This window comes from Anser brachyrhynchus, assembly GCF_964034855.1.
Source record: "Anser brachyrhynchus genome assembly, chromosome: 3".
In the NCBI taxonomy this organism is placed as follows: Eukaryota; Metazoa; Chordata; class Aves; order Anseriformes; family Anatidae; genus Anser; species Anser brachyrhynchus.
In genome coordinates, this window is record NC_137696.1 from 7,200,394 (window position 1) to 7,222,934 (window position 22,541).

At 34.8% G+C, this 22,541-nt stretch overlaps 1 protein-coding gene across 6 annotated transcripts in view; it reads left to right on the top strand.

The window, feature by feature from the left end:
- Window positions 1–22,541, top strand: part of USP34 (ubiquitin specific peptidase 34) — a 129,847-nt gene that overhangs the window by 79,903 nt on the left and 27,403 nt on the right. For all 6 annotated transcript variants that reach the window (XM_080587854.1, XM_080587857.1, XM_080587856.1 and 3 more), the window contains 17 exons: window positions 646–770; window positions 1,785–1,937; window positions 3,070–3,174; window positions 4,279–4,334; window positions 4,438–4,558; window positions 6,883–7,066; window positions 13,131–13,294; window positions 14,403–14,468; window positions 15,610–15,756; window positions 15,845–15,901; window positions 15,998–16,075; window positions 16,806–16,900; window positions 17,888–18,060; window positions 18,642–18,795; window positions 20,140–20,218; window positions 21,062–21,115; window positions 21,211–21,306. In XM_080587854.1, the coding sequence (XP_080443980.1) occupies window positions 646–770; window positions 1,785–1,937; window positions 3,070–3,174; window positions 4,279–4,334; window positions 4,438–4,558; window positions 6,883–7,066; window positions 13,131–13,294; window positions 14,403–14,468; window positions 15,610–15,756; window positions 15,845–15,901; window positions 15,998–16,075; window positions 16,806–16,900; window positions 17,888–18,060; window positions 18,642–18,795; window positions 20,140–20,218; window positions 21,062–21,115; window positions 21,211–21,306 (1,907 nt within the window). The remainder of the gene's footprint in view (window positions 1–645; window positions 771–1,784; window positions 1,938–3,069; window positions 3,175–4,278; window positions 4,335–4,437; window positions 4,559–6,882; window positions 7,067–13,130; window positions 13,295–14,402; window positions 14,469–15,609; window positions 15,757–15,844; window positions 15,902–15,997; window positions 16,076–16,805; window positions 16,901–17,887; window positions 18,061–18,641; window positions 18,796–20,139; window positions 20,219–21,061; window positions 21,116–21,210; window positions 21,307–22,541) is intronic.

The window sequence follows — 22,541 nt, forward strand, 5'->3', positions numbered from 1 at the left end:
AGAAAAATAATTCTGGGCCCAGAATTCCTTGGAGATCCCCAGTTCAGCCTTCCTGGGGAGGATTCCTACAAAAGGTCTAAATGGCCTGTGTCAGGTTAGGTTTGTATGAGAGTAATTGCCAAAAGTACAGCATAGGTGTGCATAAATATAGGTAGGTCTCCTAAGCTTGTGCATTGCCTTTGGTTTTTTTTCACTTTGTTCTGGCCTACAGATGTTCATGGCTATGAACCTGAATTCTCAGTATGCTATGCGTCACATACTAACGTCTTACTCTTGGCTGTTAAGAAGAAAAAAACTGATGTGCTAGTTAGTCCGGGGAAATGTTCATGTTAAGAGCTGATGCAACCCATCTCCAAAGTACCAGCTCACTACTTAGGAATGAGAGATGCAGAAAGGGGTTGTGCTCCGGATTTTGAGTATTTAGTCAAATTAAACTGATCAGTAGTACAATGATCAGTATTTAGTAAGCGTATTTGTGAAATTCTGAGCTGAGGTAGTGGCTTATGTGTCAATAAGGACTTAGTCTTGTACGTTAAGATAATTAAAGTAAATGTCGTTTGTGCTAGAACTATGCAACCCTTCAACCTAGAAAGCTTATTCTGTTAGAATTACGATACGATTTACTCTCATCTCATTTCCTATTAGTTACTCATTATTCAATGTGGCTCTTGGTGAGTTGGGCTCACTGCTGTTCCTCGGTGAAATCCAGTCTGGCAGACAGTGATCATTTGCAAGACTGGCTAAAGAAGCTTACCCTTCTTATTCCAGAGGTATGTTAAAGGAGAGGTTGTCACTAATTTGTGCATAATATGGAACGAGATTAAGTTTGGTTTCAAGCTTCCATTAATTTCAAATCATGTTGTTTCCTGCTAAAAGTAAGCAGGTTCTGACTCAGTTACTTGCAGTCCTGTTTAAGAAATAATCATTTGTAGTAAAAATACTGTGTAAGATGGCACATTTGTGGTTGAATGCAAACCAGTTTATAAACTCCCATCTTTGTTCTTAGCTTTTGTTTGAAGGTAATTCTTTTGTTGTAATTTGTTGGAAATTCTGTATGATGCCCTCTAACATGGATTAATCTAAATATACTTCTGCCATTGTGTTATTTTTTCAGCTGTACTTTTTATCACAAAATGGGGTGAATAAGAATTGAAATAAACGTCATCAATCTTTGTCTAGCTTTAAGTAAATTTTTTTTCTAATGTAAGACAAACCTGGAAATTGCATAATATGCACGATGGATTATTTATTTATTTATTTGCTATCTATTGCTTAAAGGTGCAATATGGACACAATGAGGTGATTGTTATTATCGGTTAATTATTACTCAACCACAGAAAAAACATATGTACTGTCTCCATTTAAAAACACTGGAACTAAATGAGCGCAAACTTCTGAAGCTGAATTAGAGATAGTCTAGATTTTTTTTTTCATAGGAATAAAAGAAGATAATTTTTCTAGTGAAATTAAATTAACCATATAGTTTCATATGCGTAAGTATAGGTTCCAGCATCATATATATGTTCCTGCTTTGCCCAGATGTGGTATTTTGGGAGCTGGCTGTAGTCTTTACTATAGAAAATATGTAACTTGGGAGACAAGGCTTTTTTGTTACAAGGGTATCTTCAGCATAGGTGTTTTTAGACATATTCTGCCTTGATAAATGGTAGATGTTATGAGAGGAACTTAAATATGTATATATGAAAGGAAAGTCAAAAAAGAAAAAAAAAAGAAAAAAATTAAATAATGTGTGCAATAATTTTATTTATTTATTTTTCACACAGACTGCTGTTCGCCATGAGTCATGCAATGGTTTATACAAGTTATCTCTCTCTGGTCTCGATGGGGGAGACTCAATTAATCGGTCCTTTCTGCTGCTGGCTGCATCAACATTATTAAAATTTCTTCCTGATGCTCAAGCTCTGAAACCTATTCGGGTAAGAACTTAAGAAATTACAAGACTTTATTAAAGATATATTTTAACTTACTTCTGTTAATATAAAGGAGAAAAATGGTAGCACGTACCATCATTATGTGTGACATACTGTTTCTGATCCGCTAAGATGTTAAGACCTTTGGTTTAGACGATTCGAGAAGCTTCACAGAAGTTATAGCTGTGATGCTAAAGTAATTGATACCTTGCCAGTGCTTGGAGAAAAGTAGAAAATAACATTTTGAAAGTGTTGTGGTTCTGGAATTTTAGCATCCACATAAGATGCTGTTAAGGAATAACAATTGTGTTTTCAGTAAATGCCCCATCTTCCCTTTTAAATGTAGGCAAGTCCATAAATAAATCAGTAAATAGTTTTATATTTGTATTTGTTGTTGCAGGTAAGCATTAGTGTTCCCCAGTCAGTTGTTTCTGTTTTTCTCTTGGGGTATTATTGTCCTCACAGTTTCACTAAATAGAAGAGATTCTAGGGATGGTGCCAAAGCTACTTTCACACTGTTAATGTATGGAGATTAATAGAGATGGTTTGAACTAACCTGGATGATTTTGCCTAAAGTCAATTAGGAATTGTAGACATACCAATGCATATCAGAGAAGGCTATGCTCACTTCAGCTACTGTAGATCTGAAGAAGACCACTTGTATGACTGTGAAGCGTGAACCTTGATTTGGGGGAGATTCTGAGAAAGAAAAAAAAAAAGGTTGCATTAAAACAATCTGCAGAAGATTTGCATTATTTGACTAGTTTTCAGAAGAGTTCAAAATGGGATTTTTACTAACACATGTTGAACTGATATTCATGCAAATTTTCTTTTGCTTTGCCCAGTCTAATATTGAAAATTTTGCAATTTGCAGTTCCGAGTACAGATTTAATACTATTGTAAATTTTATAAGGTTCTGGCACATCATCCTGACAGTCTTTCAAGAGAATGAATAAGTATTTCAGAAGAAAAACAGAACATGCAGTGTTACCGTTGTAAAATTCATTGTTCTTGTAAGGAGCTTATCTTAAATAGGGGCATGTAGAAAGTAATGTTCTTGTAACCTTGCATTTATTGCACTGCTTTAATACAGTTATTATTACAGTTAACAAAAGCAATTTTTTCTTTTTTTTCTCAGATGGAGGATTATGAAGAAGAACCAGTGCTACGACCAGGTTGTAAGGAATATTTTTGGTTGCTGTGCAAACTGATTGATAACATACATGTCAAAGATGCAAGTCAGGTATGTTTTACTTTGCAGTCATAAAAATGTTTGTGTTTTTAAATATCTGTATTTATATAACTTTTTTCATTGAGCGTGAGACAATTTTACTTAATATATAGTGAACTGCTACAAACTGCTCTCGGAGCATTCCCTTCTCTTGACTTTTGCCGCTGCTTGGTGTTTTTAGTAGCTCATGGTCAAAGGAAGCTTCAGATACACACCCTGTAGAGTCAAGAAGGGAGGGTACATATAATGCACAAATAGAGGGGGCTATGTGAAGTTAAGAGACATGAGTATTGGAATCATTTAGGAAAGATTGACTCTTGGTAATTTCAGTGAAGGAGGAGGTGAGCAAATATCTGACATTAACTGAAAGAGATGAGAAAAAAAAATCAGCAGCCAATTAGCACAGGTCAGAAAAAATATTCACCCTTTTGAAACATCCCAAAAGGGTTAAAATTAACTTTTTAGGCACCTTCTGCAACTATGTCTGCTGGCTGGACGTGCTACGTAAGTGTCTCTAGTTTATTTTCAGTGCCCTGGCAGGAGTGTGGGAAAGGAAGGAAGATAAAGCTGTAAACCTTATTTCTGTAGTGTTGAAAAAAATCTTGTCTCCTAACACCTGATGGTCCCAGTAGAGGCAAAAATTTTGGCTCCTCCATCTTTCTTCCACTCAGTTTCCTGCCATTTCCATTTTATTAATTGAGTCTCTCAGCTAGGCTACAGTTTTGCATAGTTCTTCTGCATGTTGCTTTCAAGCTTCTAATGACAAGCTTCTGTGTGTTCCTGTGAGAAATAACAGTTAAATATTTAAAATAGTAGTATTCAATTTTTTCAACATGATAGAGATAATATATTTTTGGGATCTGGAATTGAAAGAATAACTGTTACTTTATTTGAACTGTACATCATTGATTTTAAAAAACAGTTTTATCACATTTATAAAAATGTATTAAAATACTGTTGCAAGAACATTTGAAAGAGTTCTAATTGTTCCTGTTTCTTTGTGTACTATAGCAAATTTCCATCCAAAAGAATAACCATAGTTTCAGGCTGGACTTCTAATTCATGACGTACATAATTTTTTTCCATTTATATACCACTTTCTTTTTTTTTAATCAGACCACACTCCTTGATTTAGATGCACTAGCAAGACATCTTGCTGACTGCATTCGGAGGTAAGGTTTAGTAAAGTAATTCCATCTGTAAGTTGCATTAAATTTATTGTTAGTGGGACAGACAGAGTTTTAACATTTCTTTTATATGTATGTATATATATAGCAGAGAAATCCTTGACCATCAAGACGGTAATATAGAAGATGATGGACTTACAGGACTGCTTCGCCTTGCAACAAGTGTTATTAAGCACAAACCACCTTTTAAATTTTCTCGTGAAGGGCAGGTAAGAAAAGGACCCTGACAGAGATCAAGACAAGGTCATATCTTTTTACTGTACTTTCTTCATTACACCTTTTTACCTAATATTTTGATTGCAGGGCTCAATACATGAGAGTATGTCATATTTCTAGCCCTGGGTGATTGACGAAAACATGTCACATTCCTTAATTGATAAGTAGTATGTACAGTCCCTTCCCTTTCTAACAATATTTAACTTCAGGATAAAGTTCTTACATCCTAGAGATTTTATTTATTTTCATTTCTTATGTCTGATTTTTTTCAGAACGGATCAGTATTAACTACTTTAAAATTTTTTAACAACAGCTGCTTTTTGACTGTATCCTGGGACAGTTGTGATCTAAAAGTAGCTTTTAAGCTCTATACCTACCCAGTGGCAGACACGTGTAAAAAGAATACTGCAGTTCACCTGTCCACAAAAAGATCCACATGATCTTTTTCTTCCCTGCTCCAACATGTCAGAATTCAATCAGACAGTGCAAATACAAGATTAAGAGTATTAATCGGAAAATGATAGATCCAGATCTCTGACATTACTTCTTTTCTAGTCTATGAGACTGCATTTTAGGGTGGCTGGTGTGCTAGGACACCTATTTGAACACCTATTTGAAAAGGCTGCACCACAGCACGAAGCTGTAGCCAATAGCACAGTCCAAAACTCCACATACTGGATACAGCTGGTCTGCTGATGAGCTGTAACCATCACCTGGCAAATATGGTTAGGAATGGAAACCAGTCAGATTGCTGCCCCATGAGCACTTGTGGTGCAGAGTTACTACCAAGAAAGCAGGTATCCATTTAATTTTAATTTCATGCATAGTGGGATTAAAATATAACTCCAAAGCGTGGAGAAATCTGGAAGAGCTTTCATTAACTATTTTGGCCAGGAGGAGATATTATTATTAATAATAATATCATATAATATACCCTCAATATTATTCAGACATAGACATGTGACTGTATTTATAATATTTCATAATATTTCATATTAGTGCTATAGGAATTTCTCTATACATTGGAAAAAGACTTTTTTTATGGTGTTTTTTTTGTTTGCTCTGCAGGAGGCTATATTTGGAAATATTTAGATTTTATTTAGATTTTACTGCAGCCTGACCTTTTAACATAGGGAAATCCAAGAAGAACATTTCTTTAATTACAGTCTAGAAGTTACAGAACGAAATATAATAGTTGTACTGGTAGCTGTACTTTACAAATGGGAGAGAATTCTATCCCTAAAAAAAATTGAAGAAGAAATCATGTAGGGAAAAGACAAAATGAAGATTCTGCAGAGGTAAAGGATAGAGGGTTTATTGTCTGATCGTGTAGACTACTGCAATGATACACTACTAATATGATTTAATTACAATTTGTTAAGATTGCAGCCATTTTGTTGATGCAGTGAAGTGTAGGAAGTAGATCATGTCATTGGGCCTGGGCATAAAGGTTTTGAATGAATTGCTGATTGTCTAAGGGATTTTGCTGAAATACCGATTTCTAAATCAGTTAAATTTCTTCTTTCACGTTCTGTCATTATACCACTTGGATGACTAATTAGTAATGTTCACTTAGTAGCTGAAAGGCTGACGAAAGCCTTTCACCATCCTGTACTTCTATGAACATGCTATAGCTTCTGGAAGAATATGACTACCTTTTCCTACAGACCTAGATAGATTTTGATTTCTTGTTGTCTTAATATTTTACATTTGTTATAATTTTATTGAATTAAGTTGACAAAACAGTACAAAGGTACTGAATTTTAGACGTACGCGACTCCACTTTTTAGTGTATTAATCTGGAAAGAGAAATATAAATAACAATGTGTTACGGGTCTGTCATGCAAAGGCAACATGACTTGGTACAGCTGTGCTGTATGCCTTTTATAGTTCAGTTAATATTCCAACTGAGTAACAATACCCACATATACTTGCAGTACATATGATACATAAATCAGTGCATGTTTTATGGTTAATTAGTGATTCATAAAACTCAGACTAGTGGAGTGATTATGTACTGTGAGAAACCAGTCTTAAATTTATTAAAAAATACATGTGCATGGTTTGTCAAATTGAATTATCAGTCATGAATCAAGCATAATTTGTCATTCTTTTTCACTGGACATGTTTCTCTTTAGGCTCTAATATAAATAAAATTGTTGAAATTTGCAATTTAAAACTTGTATATGAGTTAGAAAGTTCTATACATGATAGAGGTCCAGGAAGTATACAGAAATTGCTAGAGGATTGGAAGAACATGACTGTTTTTTAAGAATGTGTTCAAACTGCTAAACCTGCTGATGGAATTGTTTTACAGGAGTTTCTGAGAGACATCTTCAATCTTCTGTTCTTGCTGCCAAGTTTAAAAGATAGACAGCAGCCAAAATGCAAGTCACATTCTTCAAGGGCTGCAGCATATGACTTGTTGGTAGAAATGGTGAAGGGGTCCGTGGAAAACTACAGGCTGCTCCACAACTGGGTTATGGCACAACATATGCAGTGTAAGAACCTTCATACATATGTAGCTTTTGAGTATTTTGTGGAAAATTAGTCCTTTTGTATTTTCTGTTCATTTTGGTTGTTTTGAATTTTTGGATTTATCAAGTTCAGTAAAGTAAATGGAAGGGTAGCCATTATATGGACTCCTTCTGAAGACTGCATGTTTGCAACAGGATTGCTAGCCACCGTTGTGAACAGCACTGCAATTGTGGAGTTTGCTTTTCCTCCTGAAGTACACCATAAGTGTCTTCATTTAATAACTGGCTAAAAATAAATAAGCATACATGTTAAGAATGCATAGGTAGGAACAAGGAAAATCAAAAAGGACATTGCATACTTTTTGGCTTAATCTGGATAGCCACACTTTCCAAATGTAGTGATAAAGACAGACATTGGTCCCACTAACAGTACTTTTAAAATTACCTTTGTAGCTCTGCTAGTTATCCAGCATCACTTAAAGAAGTGTCACAGAGCAGATGTATGCATCTGTTGTTCACCTAGCAAAAGAGAGAAATTAATCACATGTATAATTTTCTGATCATCTGTTCTTAAATTCTACCTACTTAAAGGATGCGGCCCTCTCAGATGACACCAATACATAGATAGCATTGTTAGAGTGGGTTTTACATGCTTCATTAGCTTGTGCTGCTTTGCCTTTTTACATGAAGAAATATGAATTATTTATACCTAAACCAAGGTCCATAAACCACGCTGACTAAAGTATTGGCTCCTAACAGCTCTGTCATATTTTAGGAGTCTCTAATATCTCTGTAGTTGACTTTCAGTCTGTACCCAGATGTCTGCATACAGCACTAATACAATTTTGTTATGCCTCTTGGCTTTCATGCTTCCTGTTTTTTGGAAACTCAGTTCCTATGTAAAATATGTAAATTACCAAAATCTGAAGCCAGTTAATATTTTATCTTTGATTTGCAAATTCTTATTATGCATTTTAAGCTTGATAGATTTCCTTTTACATGTCCAGCTTACATTCTGGTAACCTGAAGATTTGTAATTTATTATAATCAATTGAATTGATTTAGTGCCTTTCAATTCAGGAAGCAAAAGAGAAATCTGATCTTAATGTTTTGAGTTCTGTAGTTGTATGCCTGAAGCCTTCTAAAAAAAAGCCTCTAAAATGTCATATGCTTAGGGAAAATATTATGAAGAATATGATGTATGAAAATACCTGATATTTGTGTGTGCTGTGAGTGCATCTGCTGCTGCTGAGCCTGTCAGTATCTCTCCAGGTGCAATCATCCATTTTTTTACAGTCACTATTTTTTAACTCCAAATCCCAGTAATTCAAGCTACTGAAATTTTCTGTAACATTTACCAGTTACTACTTTCTTCCAAATATTCTTCTCTAGATTGTTTGTTCCTTTCTGAGTTCTCCAGAATCATATGGTCCATGCTCCTTCTACATATTCAGTGTATTTCAGTTTCGTGAATGTTAATCTTAATACAACTGGCAGAGTGCCGTTGTCTCTTTATGTGCTACTGACCACAGGACTTCTGATACCTCAATTGTTTTAAAGTCTTCTTATTCCACTGATGTGAATCAAAGACTCTTAAAACTGGATTTTTCCTCGTTGCTTATCTCTGTAATCTAACTAGTCTTTTAAAATCTTAGTCTTAGGCCTGTTGTGCCATTTTACTTAGGAGATGCATTAAGGAAAATGTTAGTAATTTCCATCCTGTCTTTGGTTTTAACATTTTGGTTTTGTGGTTCACTGGAGAAATTTTCGATCCTGCAACTTGTACAGTTGTCGTCATCTCATCTGACCAGTTGCTGTCTTTTCTACTCTACCCTTTTTTCTCTAACCCCTAACCGATTGAAGCCAGGATGCTCTTAAAAGATTGCTTTAATTTAGTGTAGCAATGTAAGGTACAGTTTTCAAAATGAAATCGTGTTTTTAAAGGATATCTAGTGTATATTTTCCTTGGGACAAAAGAAAGGATTTTAGGGTTCTAATTAAAAATGAGATGTTAAGACTCTATTCAGGCAGTCATATAAAAACATACTACTGTGTACTGTTCTTCAGACTTGAGCTAGTAATGTAAAGTAGCTGTAGTAAAGTTTTAACTTCAGCAGCATTTTTTGGAAAGTTTCCAGTAGTGTAGGTCTCTCTACTGACGGATGCAAAAAGATTAATGTGTGTGCTTTTTTCTGACTTGACAGCATTTACAGCCATATAGCATTTTGCTGTGTTGAACCAGGTGGTGAGATTTACCGTTGTGTACATCATTCCCAAACATACAATTGTAAATTCATTTTCCTTTAACTTTTTGGCTTCTCTTTCAGAAGATTTGATCTCTTCTCTTTAGTATGCCAGTCCGGTTCTTTGAGTGAGGAAGAGCATCTTAGCCAGTACTGTTAGTGGCTTAAACACCTTTATAGATAAGGTGCTGGCTTATATTGCCACCTGGTATGCAAGTATTGACCAGAAGGGATGTAATGTTCTACCAGCAATGTCCTTGTCCTCAGCAGAGGTGAATTGTCCTGTAAGACCATGTCCACGATTAAAAAAAAAAAGAAAAAAGGTTAGAATGCATAAATTGATTGAAAGCAGGTGGAGGAAGAAACTTAGCTGTATAAAATGGGAAGGAAATAGTCTATAATTCAATGAAATGATGTCCCTCCTAAACCAGCACTCCTAAAGGAAACATGCAGTGTCTTCATGAATTTTCAGCAATTTTCAGGAAATTAACTGCTAAGAAGCTGATGTCAGCTGACTTTTGTCCTTGCTTTTCTCAACAGGGAGGGCTTACACTAAATGCAGACTTTGATCTTCCTGGAGACGGGATTTAGATACCCTCTATTATTCATAAAATTTATTGTAGGGTTTTGGGGTTTTGCTTTCTTTAAAGGCCAAAAATAATAAAAACATTCAGTTCAAGGGAGGAGAAAAAAGACCAGCTGCCTTGCTATCTGGGAAATTCTTTAAGATAATATCTGATGTTATGTTTGGAGCAGAAGCATGATCAGAAGGTGGAATAGAGAAAAATGCACAGTCATTGAGGGGAGAGAAATTAATTTTACTTAAAGTAGAATGTGACTGTTGCAAGTTTGGTTACAAGTTCCACATTTCTTCCTGAGAAAAGGCAGTTTTCTGTAATGACAAAGATGAATAATGAAGATAAGATATAAATGAGGCCAAATTTACCTTTCCAGTTAAGATCCATATGGAAAAAGGAAAGCATTTACTATCACAATGAAGGTAGTCGCTTAAAAGTCCCAGGACAGAGAAAATAGGATCCTCCTGAGAAATTTCTTGTAGAATTTTTGAAAGCCCTTTGTCATATATAAGGAGGAGGAAGATACTCCAGCTATTCTCATGAAGTATAAAGAAGTCGTCTGATTTTTCTTTAATTAACACTTGATGAGCCATAAGCAGAGCAATAGGTGTTGAGTCTTTACATCAGAAAGGGTGAATGAAGATGCTGCAATTTAAGGATTTTAGTTAGGTGAAGGAATTTTGTGTTCTTCTACCACGCTAATGACTTTCACTGGGAGTTTAAACGTTGAGGAGAGCTTTGTTTCAAGTGGCTGGTCAGGCCAATTTAACCAGGTAACGTTAGGTCATGCTGCTGAGATTTGTTAAAACATGAGAATTAAAACTCTTCCCTTCCCTACTTGAAGCTGCAGGGCTAATGGTAGTTTTGATGCCAATGCCAAAACGAAGATTACAATAATTATTTGTTGTGCAACAGAACATCCTGTGGGTCGGGTATCTGAGGATCTGTTTAGAGGATGCCAGATAGTTCCTTGAAATTATAGCAGGTAGTATGGATTTAGAAGAATACTTAATAAACCTTTAATCCTTGACAAAGTAATTAAGGCTTTAAAATTTGAATCTTGAGTCCACATAGCTTTCGTGGATTGTAAAAAAAAAAAAAAAAAAGAAAAAAAAAAAGAAAGAAACCAAAAACCATGACACCTAGACTACTCTTCCCCCCTCCCCTTTTTTCTATATATCTGAACAGAGGTGCTGAATTACTTGTAGGTCATTCTACATTTTTGGAGAATGACATCCTTGGGAATGAATAACTAAGTTATTGTAAGTTTTTGTGTCAAACCTCTTGCATACCAAGGAAGACAGGCTACAGTGAATATCTCTGTACACTAGATTAGCTCCTCTCTAATTTAGTGCCTGTGTCATCTAGTTGCTTCTGCAGGTCAAATAATTATTTTCCGATTCTATTCTCCTGTGTGAGATATGGAAAGGAAAGTCTGTCAGTGTCTAGAAGCAGTACGAATCACTTAAAAGTGGTTTGTGTAGTCTGGATGCCATCTTCTTGAGTGGCAGGTGAGAACTTTCCCATTCTTCCTATTTCTTGGCAGCCATTTCAGAGCAAGGCTTACTGAGAAGAGTCTGTCAGACTTGCTTAACTTGTCTAGTGCCATGCTGTTTATGAAATAGATTGTTATGTCTGGTGTAAAATAGAGAGGAATAGAAAACTTACAGGAAAAGAAAATGTCTTCTCAATCTGATTCTTTAGGCAATTCACTTCTTGCTTCCGCTATTTTTCTTACAGATTACAGATTTCTTTGGCTTTCAAGTGCAATAAGAAACATTCCTTTACCTCCTGTAAAAGCTGTTACCAAGTTTATTCAAGCTTATGTATGGCCAAGCACACTTACCTCTGATAAGCATCTACCTGTCTTTGGTATTGGTCAAAAAGATCTTTTGCTAGCATGGCGTCCATTATAGCAGATACCATTCTGAAACCAGCTTCTAAAAATAAAAGTCTTGCTTCACGTGGGGTTAGCTCTGATAGCAAATGTGTGTTTTGCTATGTGAAAAGAAGGCTCCCTAACTTAAATCTCTGGGTGCAGAGACTCTGCTTTGCTTTCTTTCAGTGTGACACAGCAGTGCACAGGAATGGGTAGGGGAAATGGCAAGTAATTTTGTGTGCTGGGGGAATGACAGGGGTACATTTGGGAGTCTGTAACTGTTGCACATTACCAGTTACCAGTACGTTGTCACTGCTACTGGTTTACGCAGTGCGAGTGTTGTGGGGGAACGAGCGTTCACTATGGTTGGCTAAAGAGCTGCTTTGGTTCCATTTTAATTAAAGCTTTTGCACAATTGTGTAACAGTAGCACTTATTAATATGCATAACGCAATGCATTTAATGGGAAAATAAGGTGGACAAAAAGAGAATTGAATGAAAGATGAGGGAAGGAAGCCAGACTAGAAGAAGAAAGAGCTAATAAACAGAGGGCTGGGGGAACAGCATTGCAGATTTAGAATGGTTTGGGTTGGAAGGGACCTTAAAGATCGTCTAATTCCAACCCCATAGAACGAGCAGGGCTAAGCTCTTAATTTAAGAAAGCTCAGTTCGGCAGAACGCCTGGGTTTTTAAAGCCTGTGCATCACTTTTCACATCACCTGTTAGCTGTCACTGGTCAGAAGACAGAATTCTAGATAATAGTGTAGATAACAGGGTTGCCATGAAGTTGCTACAGAACAAGAGTAATTTTTTTAAAATGCATTTCAGGATAAAATATTATGAAAATAACTTTCTTATTTATAAAAAATGTATAGCAACCACTGTTTAGAAAATGTGGATGCTCTTGATGTTCAGTTTTAAGGAAGAGGCCAGAAGACCATTCATTACTCCATGTATGCTACCCCTAGATCAACTGCAGGAGCTGCCGCTTGCCATGAATAATGCACATCAGAGCACAGCATACTCTTGTAAAAGTACCAAATCATTGCAATCCAACGTAGTGTGTGCTGCCACACTTTGTTACCCAGAGATTGGAGATGAAATGCATGGAACTGTGTTTCAGGGTACCACCTCTCACTTTCTCAGGGGTCTGTCTCACCTTTGTAGAGGCATCTAGAAAGGCTGGCTCATGTATCCAGATACTGAAAATACTTTCTTAATGCATTTTCTTAAAGAGCAGGTACAGTCTGGCTCATGTTTGAAAATACAGAATGCAGAAACAAGATGTATTTCATTAATGTAAGCATAAAGCTTTGAAATTCATTTATGTCTTTGGAAGTTATTAATGGAATTGATTTTTTGTGCATATGTGATACATACTTCTTCCAGCTTCCCATGCACCTTACAAGTGGGATTATTGGCCCCATGATGATGTTCGAGCTGAATGTAGATTTGTGGGTCTGACTAATCTTGGAGCAACTTGTTACTTGGCATCCACTATTCAGCAGCTCTATATGATACCAGAGGCCAGACAAGCAATCTTTACTGCAAAGGTATGGTTTGCAATCTTACGTTCTTTATTTGGAATTTTGTAAAAGTTTTAAGTTTAGTTTAAAAAAAAGTTTTTAAAAAGTTTAATTAAAAATTAAAAGTTTATATTTTCATTTTTCCAATGAAAAGGCTGATAAAATATGGATTTACTTTTAGGACTTGTTTTTTGCTAAAGAATATTTCTTCAGGACTTTAGTTTGCTCTGTGTTTGGTTAAATTCTTCTCCTGATGTCTAAAGTGAAGAGATTTTTAAAAATACATATTTGTAATGCAATATGTTCTTAAGGTGGCATTATAACAGAGCATGTTCTCAAACGCATATTTCTGCTGCTGTCAAATAGATTGATTCAGGTTTGTTTTTATATGACTTGTCTGTTGTTTCTTATCTCCTAATCTGTCATTTTGTTAGAGTTAATGCCATCCTTCTTGAATGTTTATAAAGTCCTTGAGCATGCTACCAAAAGTACTGCAAGTCTTGTAAATTATCCATTGGGTAACTTTCAGAAATATTAACATTATTAATTCTAACTATTTGTTGTAACAGAGAAAGCTTCATTTTGGTCCTTGATATCAGTAGCTTACATATAACCTGTGAAACACCCTGACTGGCAGTGACATCACTGTTTTTTATTGTCACTTAATTTCAAGTAGAATTAGCAAATCATGAATAAAAATAAAAAAAATAAAAAGGACGCTGCTGGTCTACGAGTGAAATATACTGTGTACAGGATTGATCAGAACTCCCACCATGTATATGAATTAGAAAAAAGTATTCCAAAATTAGTACAGTCTTTTCTGATACTTCCCCAAAGTTCCTAGCTGCTGTACATTTTTAGAAAATACAGTTACCTTTTGCCACAGGTTTAATGTCATGCCAAAACATGAGCAGGAAGTGCTATGTATATGTGTAAAATAGTGAGTGTGCTGTGTATTCATCTATGCAATTATTTTTCTTAATTGTCCATAATAAAGGTGGATTTTTTTAATTATTATTATTATTATTATCTTATTTTAAAAGGTGATTACTTCATCTTCTGAAGCCCTGCTTTTGGAACGTTATAAGCATAAAGGTTAACGTCTTTTTTTTTTTTTTTAATGAATTTCTTTTAGTATTCAGAAGATATGAAACACAAGACCACTCTACTCGAACTCCAGAAAATGTTTACATACTTAATGGTAGGTGCTGGTTGGTGTGAAAGAGGATGTTTTCTAATGTGCCCTATTTTTCTTTTAAAAAAAAAAAGGGGAGGGGAAGAACAAAATACAAGAAAAATGTAGATACCATTCTGTATGTGAATTATTGACATTGTTCAAGACAGTTCACCGATGTTAAAAATGTGAAACATTTCTGAAAAGGTGATGATCTTTGCTGGGTCCCTTCTGACTCAGGATATTGTATGATTTTTAGTACGATACAGGAAATTTAAAAGAAAACTGTGGAGAGATGAGTGTTTTTGTTCTTGGCACGGGCTTTTGTCAAAGAAAATCATAACCACTTTGAAGACAAATAGAGAAAAGGAATTTAAGCATGTAGTGCCTGACATGAATCATAGGAAAAGTAAATCTAGGTATTTATGTAAGTATAAAATCACAAAGGAATATAAAATCGTACAAAGATCTATTATTATTAAAACCTTACAGAATGACTTAATTCCAAACCAGGTAACATTAACAGTGTCTTGTCACACATCGTTAAAAGCAAGTAGTATATATATCATTGTTTACAAGGACAAAGTTCCGTTTGCTGTAAGTTCTGCATCTCCAGTGTTAGCATTGGAATGGGTGATGTATTCTAAAGGAATGTTGTATAATGCAAGTTCTTTTCTCTGACTGAACACCTGCAATGGAGAACTAGACAGTGTAGTTTTATACAATACAGAAGTCTGAATGAGAATTAAGCGCTTGACAAGATCCACGTCATTACTGTTCAGAAATACATAAGGACAAACTGATGTTTGTCGTACCATATTTTGTATCTGAAAATATATGCAAAAACTGGATGTGTCACATCTTCAGCCATGTTCTTTTAATAATGGTTCCTTTCATTAAGAATTATTTAAATTTTTTTTGCTAATAATATTTTATGAGTATTGTAATAATGATAGTTAAAAATTGCTTCACATTTTATCAGAGGCATTTGGGCACTTACACAACTTTGGTGCCTAAAAGGCACGTGGAGATACTGTATATAAAAGTATGTCCATTTTTAAAAAGACATTTATATAGCTATGTTCTGTATATCTGTGTAACTTAAAAGTACAAGGATTTGTGGTTGATTTGTTTTGCCTATTTTTCATTTATTTATTTTTACCTAAAGGAAAGTGAATGTAAGGCATACAATCCAAGGCCTTTCTGTAAAACCTATACCATGGATAAGCAGCCACTGAACACTGGAGAGCAGAAAGATATGACTGAATTCTTCACTGACCTGATAACAAAAATAGAAGAAATGTCTCCTGAACTGGTGAGTTACTGAGAGGGAGCAAAAGGGAGCTTGAAAAGTTACGGATTTGCTCAAATATCCTTGACAGAATTTATTAATTCATTCACAGAAAAATACAGTGAAAAGTTTGTTCGGAGGTGTTATTACAAACAATGTTGTTTCTTTGGTAAGTATTCTTTCCTTATCCTTATCTTTTCAAGATATTTTTTAACCTCTCCAAACAGTTATTTAATTGCTTTTCTCTTTCATTGCTATGATTCAGGACTGTGAGCATGTAAGTCAGACTGCTGAAGAGTTCTATACAGTAAGGTGCCAGGTGGCAGATATGAAGAATATTTATGTAAGTACTTCCAGACTGGGGTGGGTCAGATCACAGCTGTAAAAGAATGCAGTCAATTATAAGAGACTTTACTGTACACTATTGTATATGCTGATGCTTTTTGTATCTGTACTCTAGTTTTGGTGTATTTCTGTGATGATATTAATAGGTAATTCAGTTGAACTGGTCTGTGTTCTCTATGCAACATGCTGTCAGCTATACTTTTGGAATTGACTAAAAAGTTACAGACAGTAATCATTACTTATGCCCTTCTGTGTTTAAAAGATGGTCATGCTTTATATGAGATTTGTAAATATCAAAAGATTTATATATATACATGTATTACTAAATTAATTTAAAACTTAAATAAAATCATTTTAGGTTATCTTTTTATACAAAACAATTATTAATCCTCACACTTGGAATTTGGATTTAGAGCACCTGAATTCTTTAGGACAGCTCAGAATATTGAGTACCATTTCTCCGAACTGGTTCCTGAAATTTGTGTTTGGGTTCTAGGAACTGGTCTTTCTGTAACAATCTCAAACTCTTCTCTTAGTTCAATTGCATACTTTTTCTGCAAACTTTCGGGTAGTTTTGACCACCTTAGTTTCATAGCTTACGGATAGATATGTTGATTAAACGTGCTGTAAGACTTAGAGAGAGGGTCTTGTAAAGCAGGCTATGTAAGCACAAGATTTAAATATCTAAGATAAACATAAGCTCCTTCTGTATTGTTTATGATATGTAGGAATCTCTTGATGAAGTAACTATTAAAGATACCTTGGAAGGTGATAACATGTATACATGTTCGCATTGTGGGAAGAAAGTGCGGGCTGAAAAAAGGTATGATTAAGAAGAATTAAGCGTTCCTAAGGTTGGTTTTTTTTTTTTGTAAATTACTGAAATTACTATTTGAATTAGAGTAATTCATTAGATGAAACAGGACCATGGTTTCATTGAGTTCACTAATGTGAAGGTCTGTGAGGATGTGATCCCTATACAAATGATTGTATAACTAAGAAATCGAATTTCCAAAACACAAACTATAAGATATCTTAGGAAAAGATCACCTAGACAGCAACGTGTTCAAGACCTTATTTATGTAAATAAAAAAAAGTAGAAATCAGTAACTTTTGAAATCTGTTACTTTTCCAGTTTTTAAAAGATCAAATTCTTTCAGAGTTTGTTCAGAATTTTTATTATTCATTATGCAGGATAATTGCTAAGGTTTCATGCATAGCCCTAAATTTCTTAGTCTAAAATTAGTAGTTCTATAATTGTTTCCATATTTTAAAAAGTCTACTAATAAATATAAAGATAAATTAAAATTTTTCATTGTCTCTTTATTGCAACTAACATAATTTAATTCTTAAGAGATGAAAAACCTTGCAGTTGTTTTTATAGCATGGGTGAAAGTAGCCTGTTAAAATAATTAATGTGAAGTTTATGAGATATAAAACAAGATACGTTCTAGGTTGAAACTTGTCAGTTACAGGGTAACAACTCCATCTAATGAGGGGATTTGCATTGGTAAATTCCTTCATGGCTCATATTACTATATCATTTTAGAAAGCTCTCACGACAAGCAAATTTGATTTCTCCTCCAAGGCATAGTGATATGCTAAATGGAATTGTTCAGTAGGCTAAATCTGACCTTTCTGCTGCTGGTTACACTACCATGCTCTAAGACTTTTTGATTGCGGAATTTTATTTTTATGTGACTTTGTAACAGGTTTCCAATTTCATATTTGAATAAATGTGTTGAAAATCATTGTGGAAACACAATTCAACCAAGCTTTTCATAAATCACAACTATTTTTAATCCTTCAGGGCATGTTTTAAGAAACTACCTCGTATCTTAAGCTTCAACACAATGAGATATACTTTCAATATGGTAACCATGATGAAGGAGAAGGTCAATACTCATTTTTCATTCCCTCTGCGTTTGGATATGACACCTTACACTGAGGATTTCCTCATGGGAAAAAATGACAGAAAAGAAGGTATGCCTCATAGAATGAATCGCGAAGTGGTTTTCTCTTTCGTGTTTGTACCATTTTCTGTATATATAATGTATGCAAACAAGTAGTGATTTTTTTAAAGAAAATAAAATCAGTTTTAATTGACCTATATTTCCAAAGTCACATTTTCTTTAATACAAGAAAATTGGCCAATTATTTTTGTTTTCCCTTGCAGTTCACTTTGAATTATTCATTTTTAAAATATGGGAGATAACAAATAGTTGTATACAGCTTGTTACTAGCCTATTCTGATTTTGCTGAGTAATACTTGAAACAGAAAAGGGCTGACTGACTGCCATCATCAATAAGATGTGCTAACTTAGTTATTAGTTTTGATCTCTTCAGTAGTGATGCTTTGGAAAAAACTTCAACTGTTTCACAAGAGTTGGGATTTCTGTGCTCTTTGTTCTGAGTACGGACTTTCTGGCTGTCATTGTGCACTGATGAAAAGAAAAAATATAAAATGTTTTAAGCATAACTTCAGGAAATGTGTGTGTAAGACATACTAATGTTGAAGCTCAAGTGTTTATGAAATAATGAAATACTGTATTAAATTACTTAAGGTTTTAAGGAAGACGGTGAATATTTGAAAGAAACTGAGAGTTACGAGTATGATCTGATAGGCGTAACAGTTCATACAGGAACTGCAGATGGTGGACATTACTACAGCTTTATCAGAGATATAGTCAATCCCCATGCTTACAAAAACAACAAATGGTGAGTTATACAAAGCAAAATTGTATCATTTTGTATCTTTAAGTAACTAAAAACTGTTGACTTTGTCGATAACGTAGAAGCTATGCGCTGTAGGTTCTTCTCAAGAGCACAAGATTTTGGAATTTGCTAGGTATGCATATATCAATTTATAGATACGTTTTTGTCTGTTGTAGCAGTAATAGTTGTGGAGAGCCTTGGACGCAGGCATCGGGAGAGTACCAGGCTCATCTTACAGTGCAGCAAATACTTGATTCTTGGCATGAATATCAATGACTATTATATCTATTTCAGTATATATGAACAGTAAGATTAAATAGATCATCCTTCATCATAAAATCAGGCTACCTTTGACAAGCATACAGCAGAATTAATGATTGTGGATTTCAGTCCTTTTCATTTTCTCCATTTTCAGTTATTTCAAACAACAATTTGAATTCTTCTTCCCTTTAAACTCCCTGCATCCTGTGTGCCACATAAGCTGTTACAATAAGTAGGTTCTCAAAATCTGTTCTTACTGTACTTTTTATATAGTGAATTGTTTTCACATCTTAATTTTATCCAGCTAGTGATCTTTCTTTCTTTCTAAGCCACCCTTACACCACCACCACCCTTTTTTTTTTAACCTACAACATCACACTTCTAATTTGGGAACTTTTGCATACATTGGGCATACAGTGATTATGAGGATGGAGAAAAAATGGGGAGAAGTAGCCTGAGCAAGGGATGAGACACGGGCATGGGAAGGAGGATGGTCTTCCCAGGTGATGAAACAGAGCAGAGAACTCTCCCATTTGTATCTAGTTTCATAACTCAGATTCTCAGCTGAAGCCATGCATAGGAGATAAGATTTCTTCTCTTCTTGTTCTCTGTAATAGCTGGCTGGCACATTTTCGAAGTATTTTCAGCCAGTAGGCTAATCACTGCTCCAAAGGGAATCCGTAACACTGTACAGTGTTTCTTTGCACCATTCCAGTTTGAGTTATACTGATACGTGGGATGGTTCTCCTCTTCTTAATTTTGATTTCCACTTCACTCAGATTGAAAAACAAGAGGCAAATCTTTTTGGCTGCATTAGAACTTTATCTCTACCAGAGTCATGTTAGAAAAATGGGGAAAATAATGTGTTTCTTGAATAAAAAGGTAATATATTGTTAAAATGCTGACTTCCTGATTTTACTGAAAGAAAGTGACTTTTAGGATCGCTTTTGAGTTTGCTGTGGTTCAAACAAAATAGTAGGAATTAAGATAAATACTTAATCTGAAGAACAATTTTAAGTGCTTGTTAAACATTTGTTTGCCCTGAGAGACAAACAGCAGTTCTTTCAAAAGCTTACTCTTTTACAGGTATCTTTTCAATGATGCTGAAGTAAAACCATTTGATTCTGCCCAGCTTGCTTCAGAATGTTTTGGTGGAGAAATGACTGTAAGTTACGACTCTTGTTTTTGTCATGTTCAACCATTAGAATATCTGTTTTGAGGACTTTCATGAACGATTCCAAAGTGTTCACCTTTGGTTTTTCATCTGTTGTGAATGTATGAGAAACATACACAAGTTTTATATGACTGTTATTAAACTTTTGACATCTTTGTTGTGCAAGTGATACTTTATCTTATTTAGATCAGTTGTTCTTCCACTATTGATCTGCTCGAAGAGTCCCCCCTCTCCTTAGGGGAAGAAAGACTTTGCAGAGTGCTTGCAGGCTGGTGATTCAAGCTGTCTAGTTTTTCTGCGCTATCTGTAGGACAGAAGTTGAGCCAACAAAGAAGGGTCCTAAATCCTTCCATACTGACTATCGTATCAATGAATTTGTGCATATGAATCCAAATCTTTATATGTGGTTTTGAAAGATAGGTGTCAGAAGCATAGCATAGATACTATTAATGAATCAAAATGAATTAGTGAAGTCTGTAGTCTATAGTGAAGTATAAAGGCAAAATGCTGAAATTAAAAAAAAAAAAACCTTTGTTTTTTTAAACAGATTACATACACCTAGGTGCCAAAAAAGAAGAGGTATCAGTGAGATAGATGAGACAGGAACTTGTGTGAGAAGGTCAAAATATTCCATAGCAATTCTGAAAAATCAGAATAGGTCACCACAGAAGAAGAAAAAGACAGACTACTTTGAACAAGAAAGAAATTGTCAGCAACCTCTCTGCAACTATCTTGAAATAGTTCACATGCACATTTACATCAAATTGTCAGTAAATCATTTTAAAAAAATCATTAAAAAAGGTCACAATTAATGGTGTTATTTCTTCTTGACAGACAAAAACATATGATTCCGTTACTGATAAATTTATGGACTTCTCCTTTGAAAAGGTATTTCTCTTCTAAACACTTTCTATATGATCACATTTCTACTTTGATAATTTATCTCTCAAAGCAAAAATTATACAGATGTTTTTTTCTTCAAGACGCACAGTGCTTACATGCTGTTTTATAAACGGATGGAACCAGAGGAGGAAAATGGCAAAGACTACAAATTTGATGTTTCATCAGAACTGCTGGAGGTACAAGTTGATTTGTTTTAACACATCTTAAAATACTATAGGAAATCCTAAACAAATCAGGAATCTGAGTAAACACAGGAAAACAAGTATAATTTGAATCAGTAGGATGATAATCCTTTCATTTAGAAGAATGTTGTTGATAGAAAGTAATTTAAGATTTCCACAGTACATAAATTTCAGACACTTTCTCATTCTGTCCTGTGATTTTTAGTTCACATATCTAAGTAGCTTCCTATTTGTAGAAAATGGTAGATCATTTATTTTTATTTTTATGAGCACTTAGCAACATTTTCTTAATAGTTGCAGTAGTACAGGAAGTGTTCTTATTAACTGCCATCCTTTTTATCCTTCAGTTCCTCAGCAACTTAGTGCTTTCAGGAGGGATGTAAGTTAGTATAGTATAGTATACACTAAGAGTAGCTCCAGCTGCTTCTTTGCACTTCTCCTAGTGGGTTGCGTAATATAGTTAAACTGTGCTTATTACAAGGAAGCATCAGTCAAAAAAGGTTCCCTTCCTCCACATAGTCATGGAGAGAATAGCCTGGGTATGAATAAAAGGAGTAGGAGAAAAAAAAAAGCCACCAAGTACATCTCCCTGTTCTCCCCAGTGTTGACTGCTCTGACTGAGGATACCTGGTTATTAATATAAAGATACCATTTATCCTTTTATGGTCTGAGGAACTGGAAAAGACAACGTAGAGGAGCAGAGCATTATACGAGGGATCTCACTGCACTAAACATATCCGCAGTATGGGACTCATAAGTGATATTTCTCTTTTTATCATCTGAAAGGCCAGTCAGTTTCCTCTGGCCAGAAGTATTGCTTTATCATCTGTCACATGTTTGGTTCTTAACTTAAAAATACCCTTCATCATTAGCCAACAAATCAAATTGTGTTTTTTTATCTTTCAGTCTTGAAAATAATAACAGATTTTATCAGATTTAAAATTTAAAACTATTTTTACAAGGGAACGGGAACCTAGTGTGAAATCCTCTTCTGGTTAATGGTGGAGAATGAAATTTTACTCTCTAAGAATTTAGCAAGAGCTTACAGAGCTTATCAGGCTTTGGGTCAAAATTTAAACTGTTAGACTTACCTAGCTAGCTAAGCTGCTGGAATGTCTAATTGATCTCAATTAATGACAGGCTTAATGCTGAAAGAGATTTTATTTTTTTATACTATTGTAGATATCAAAGTATTGTCTTGAACTGCATTTCTTTTTTAAGAAATTAAA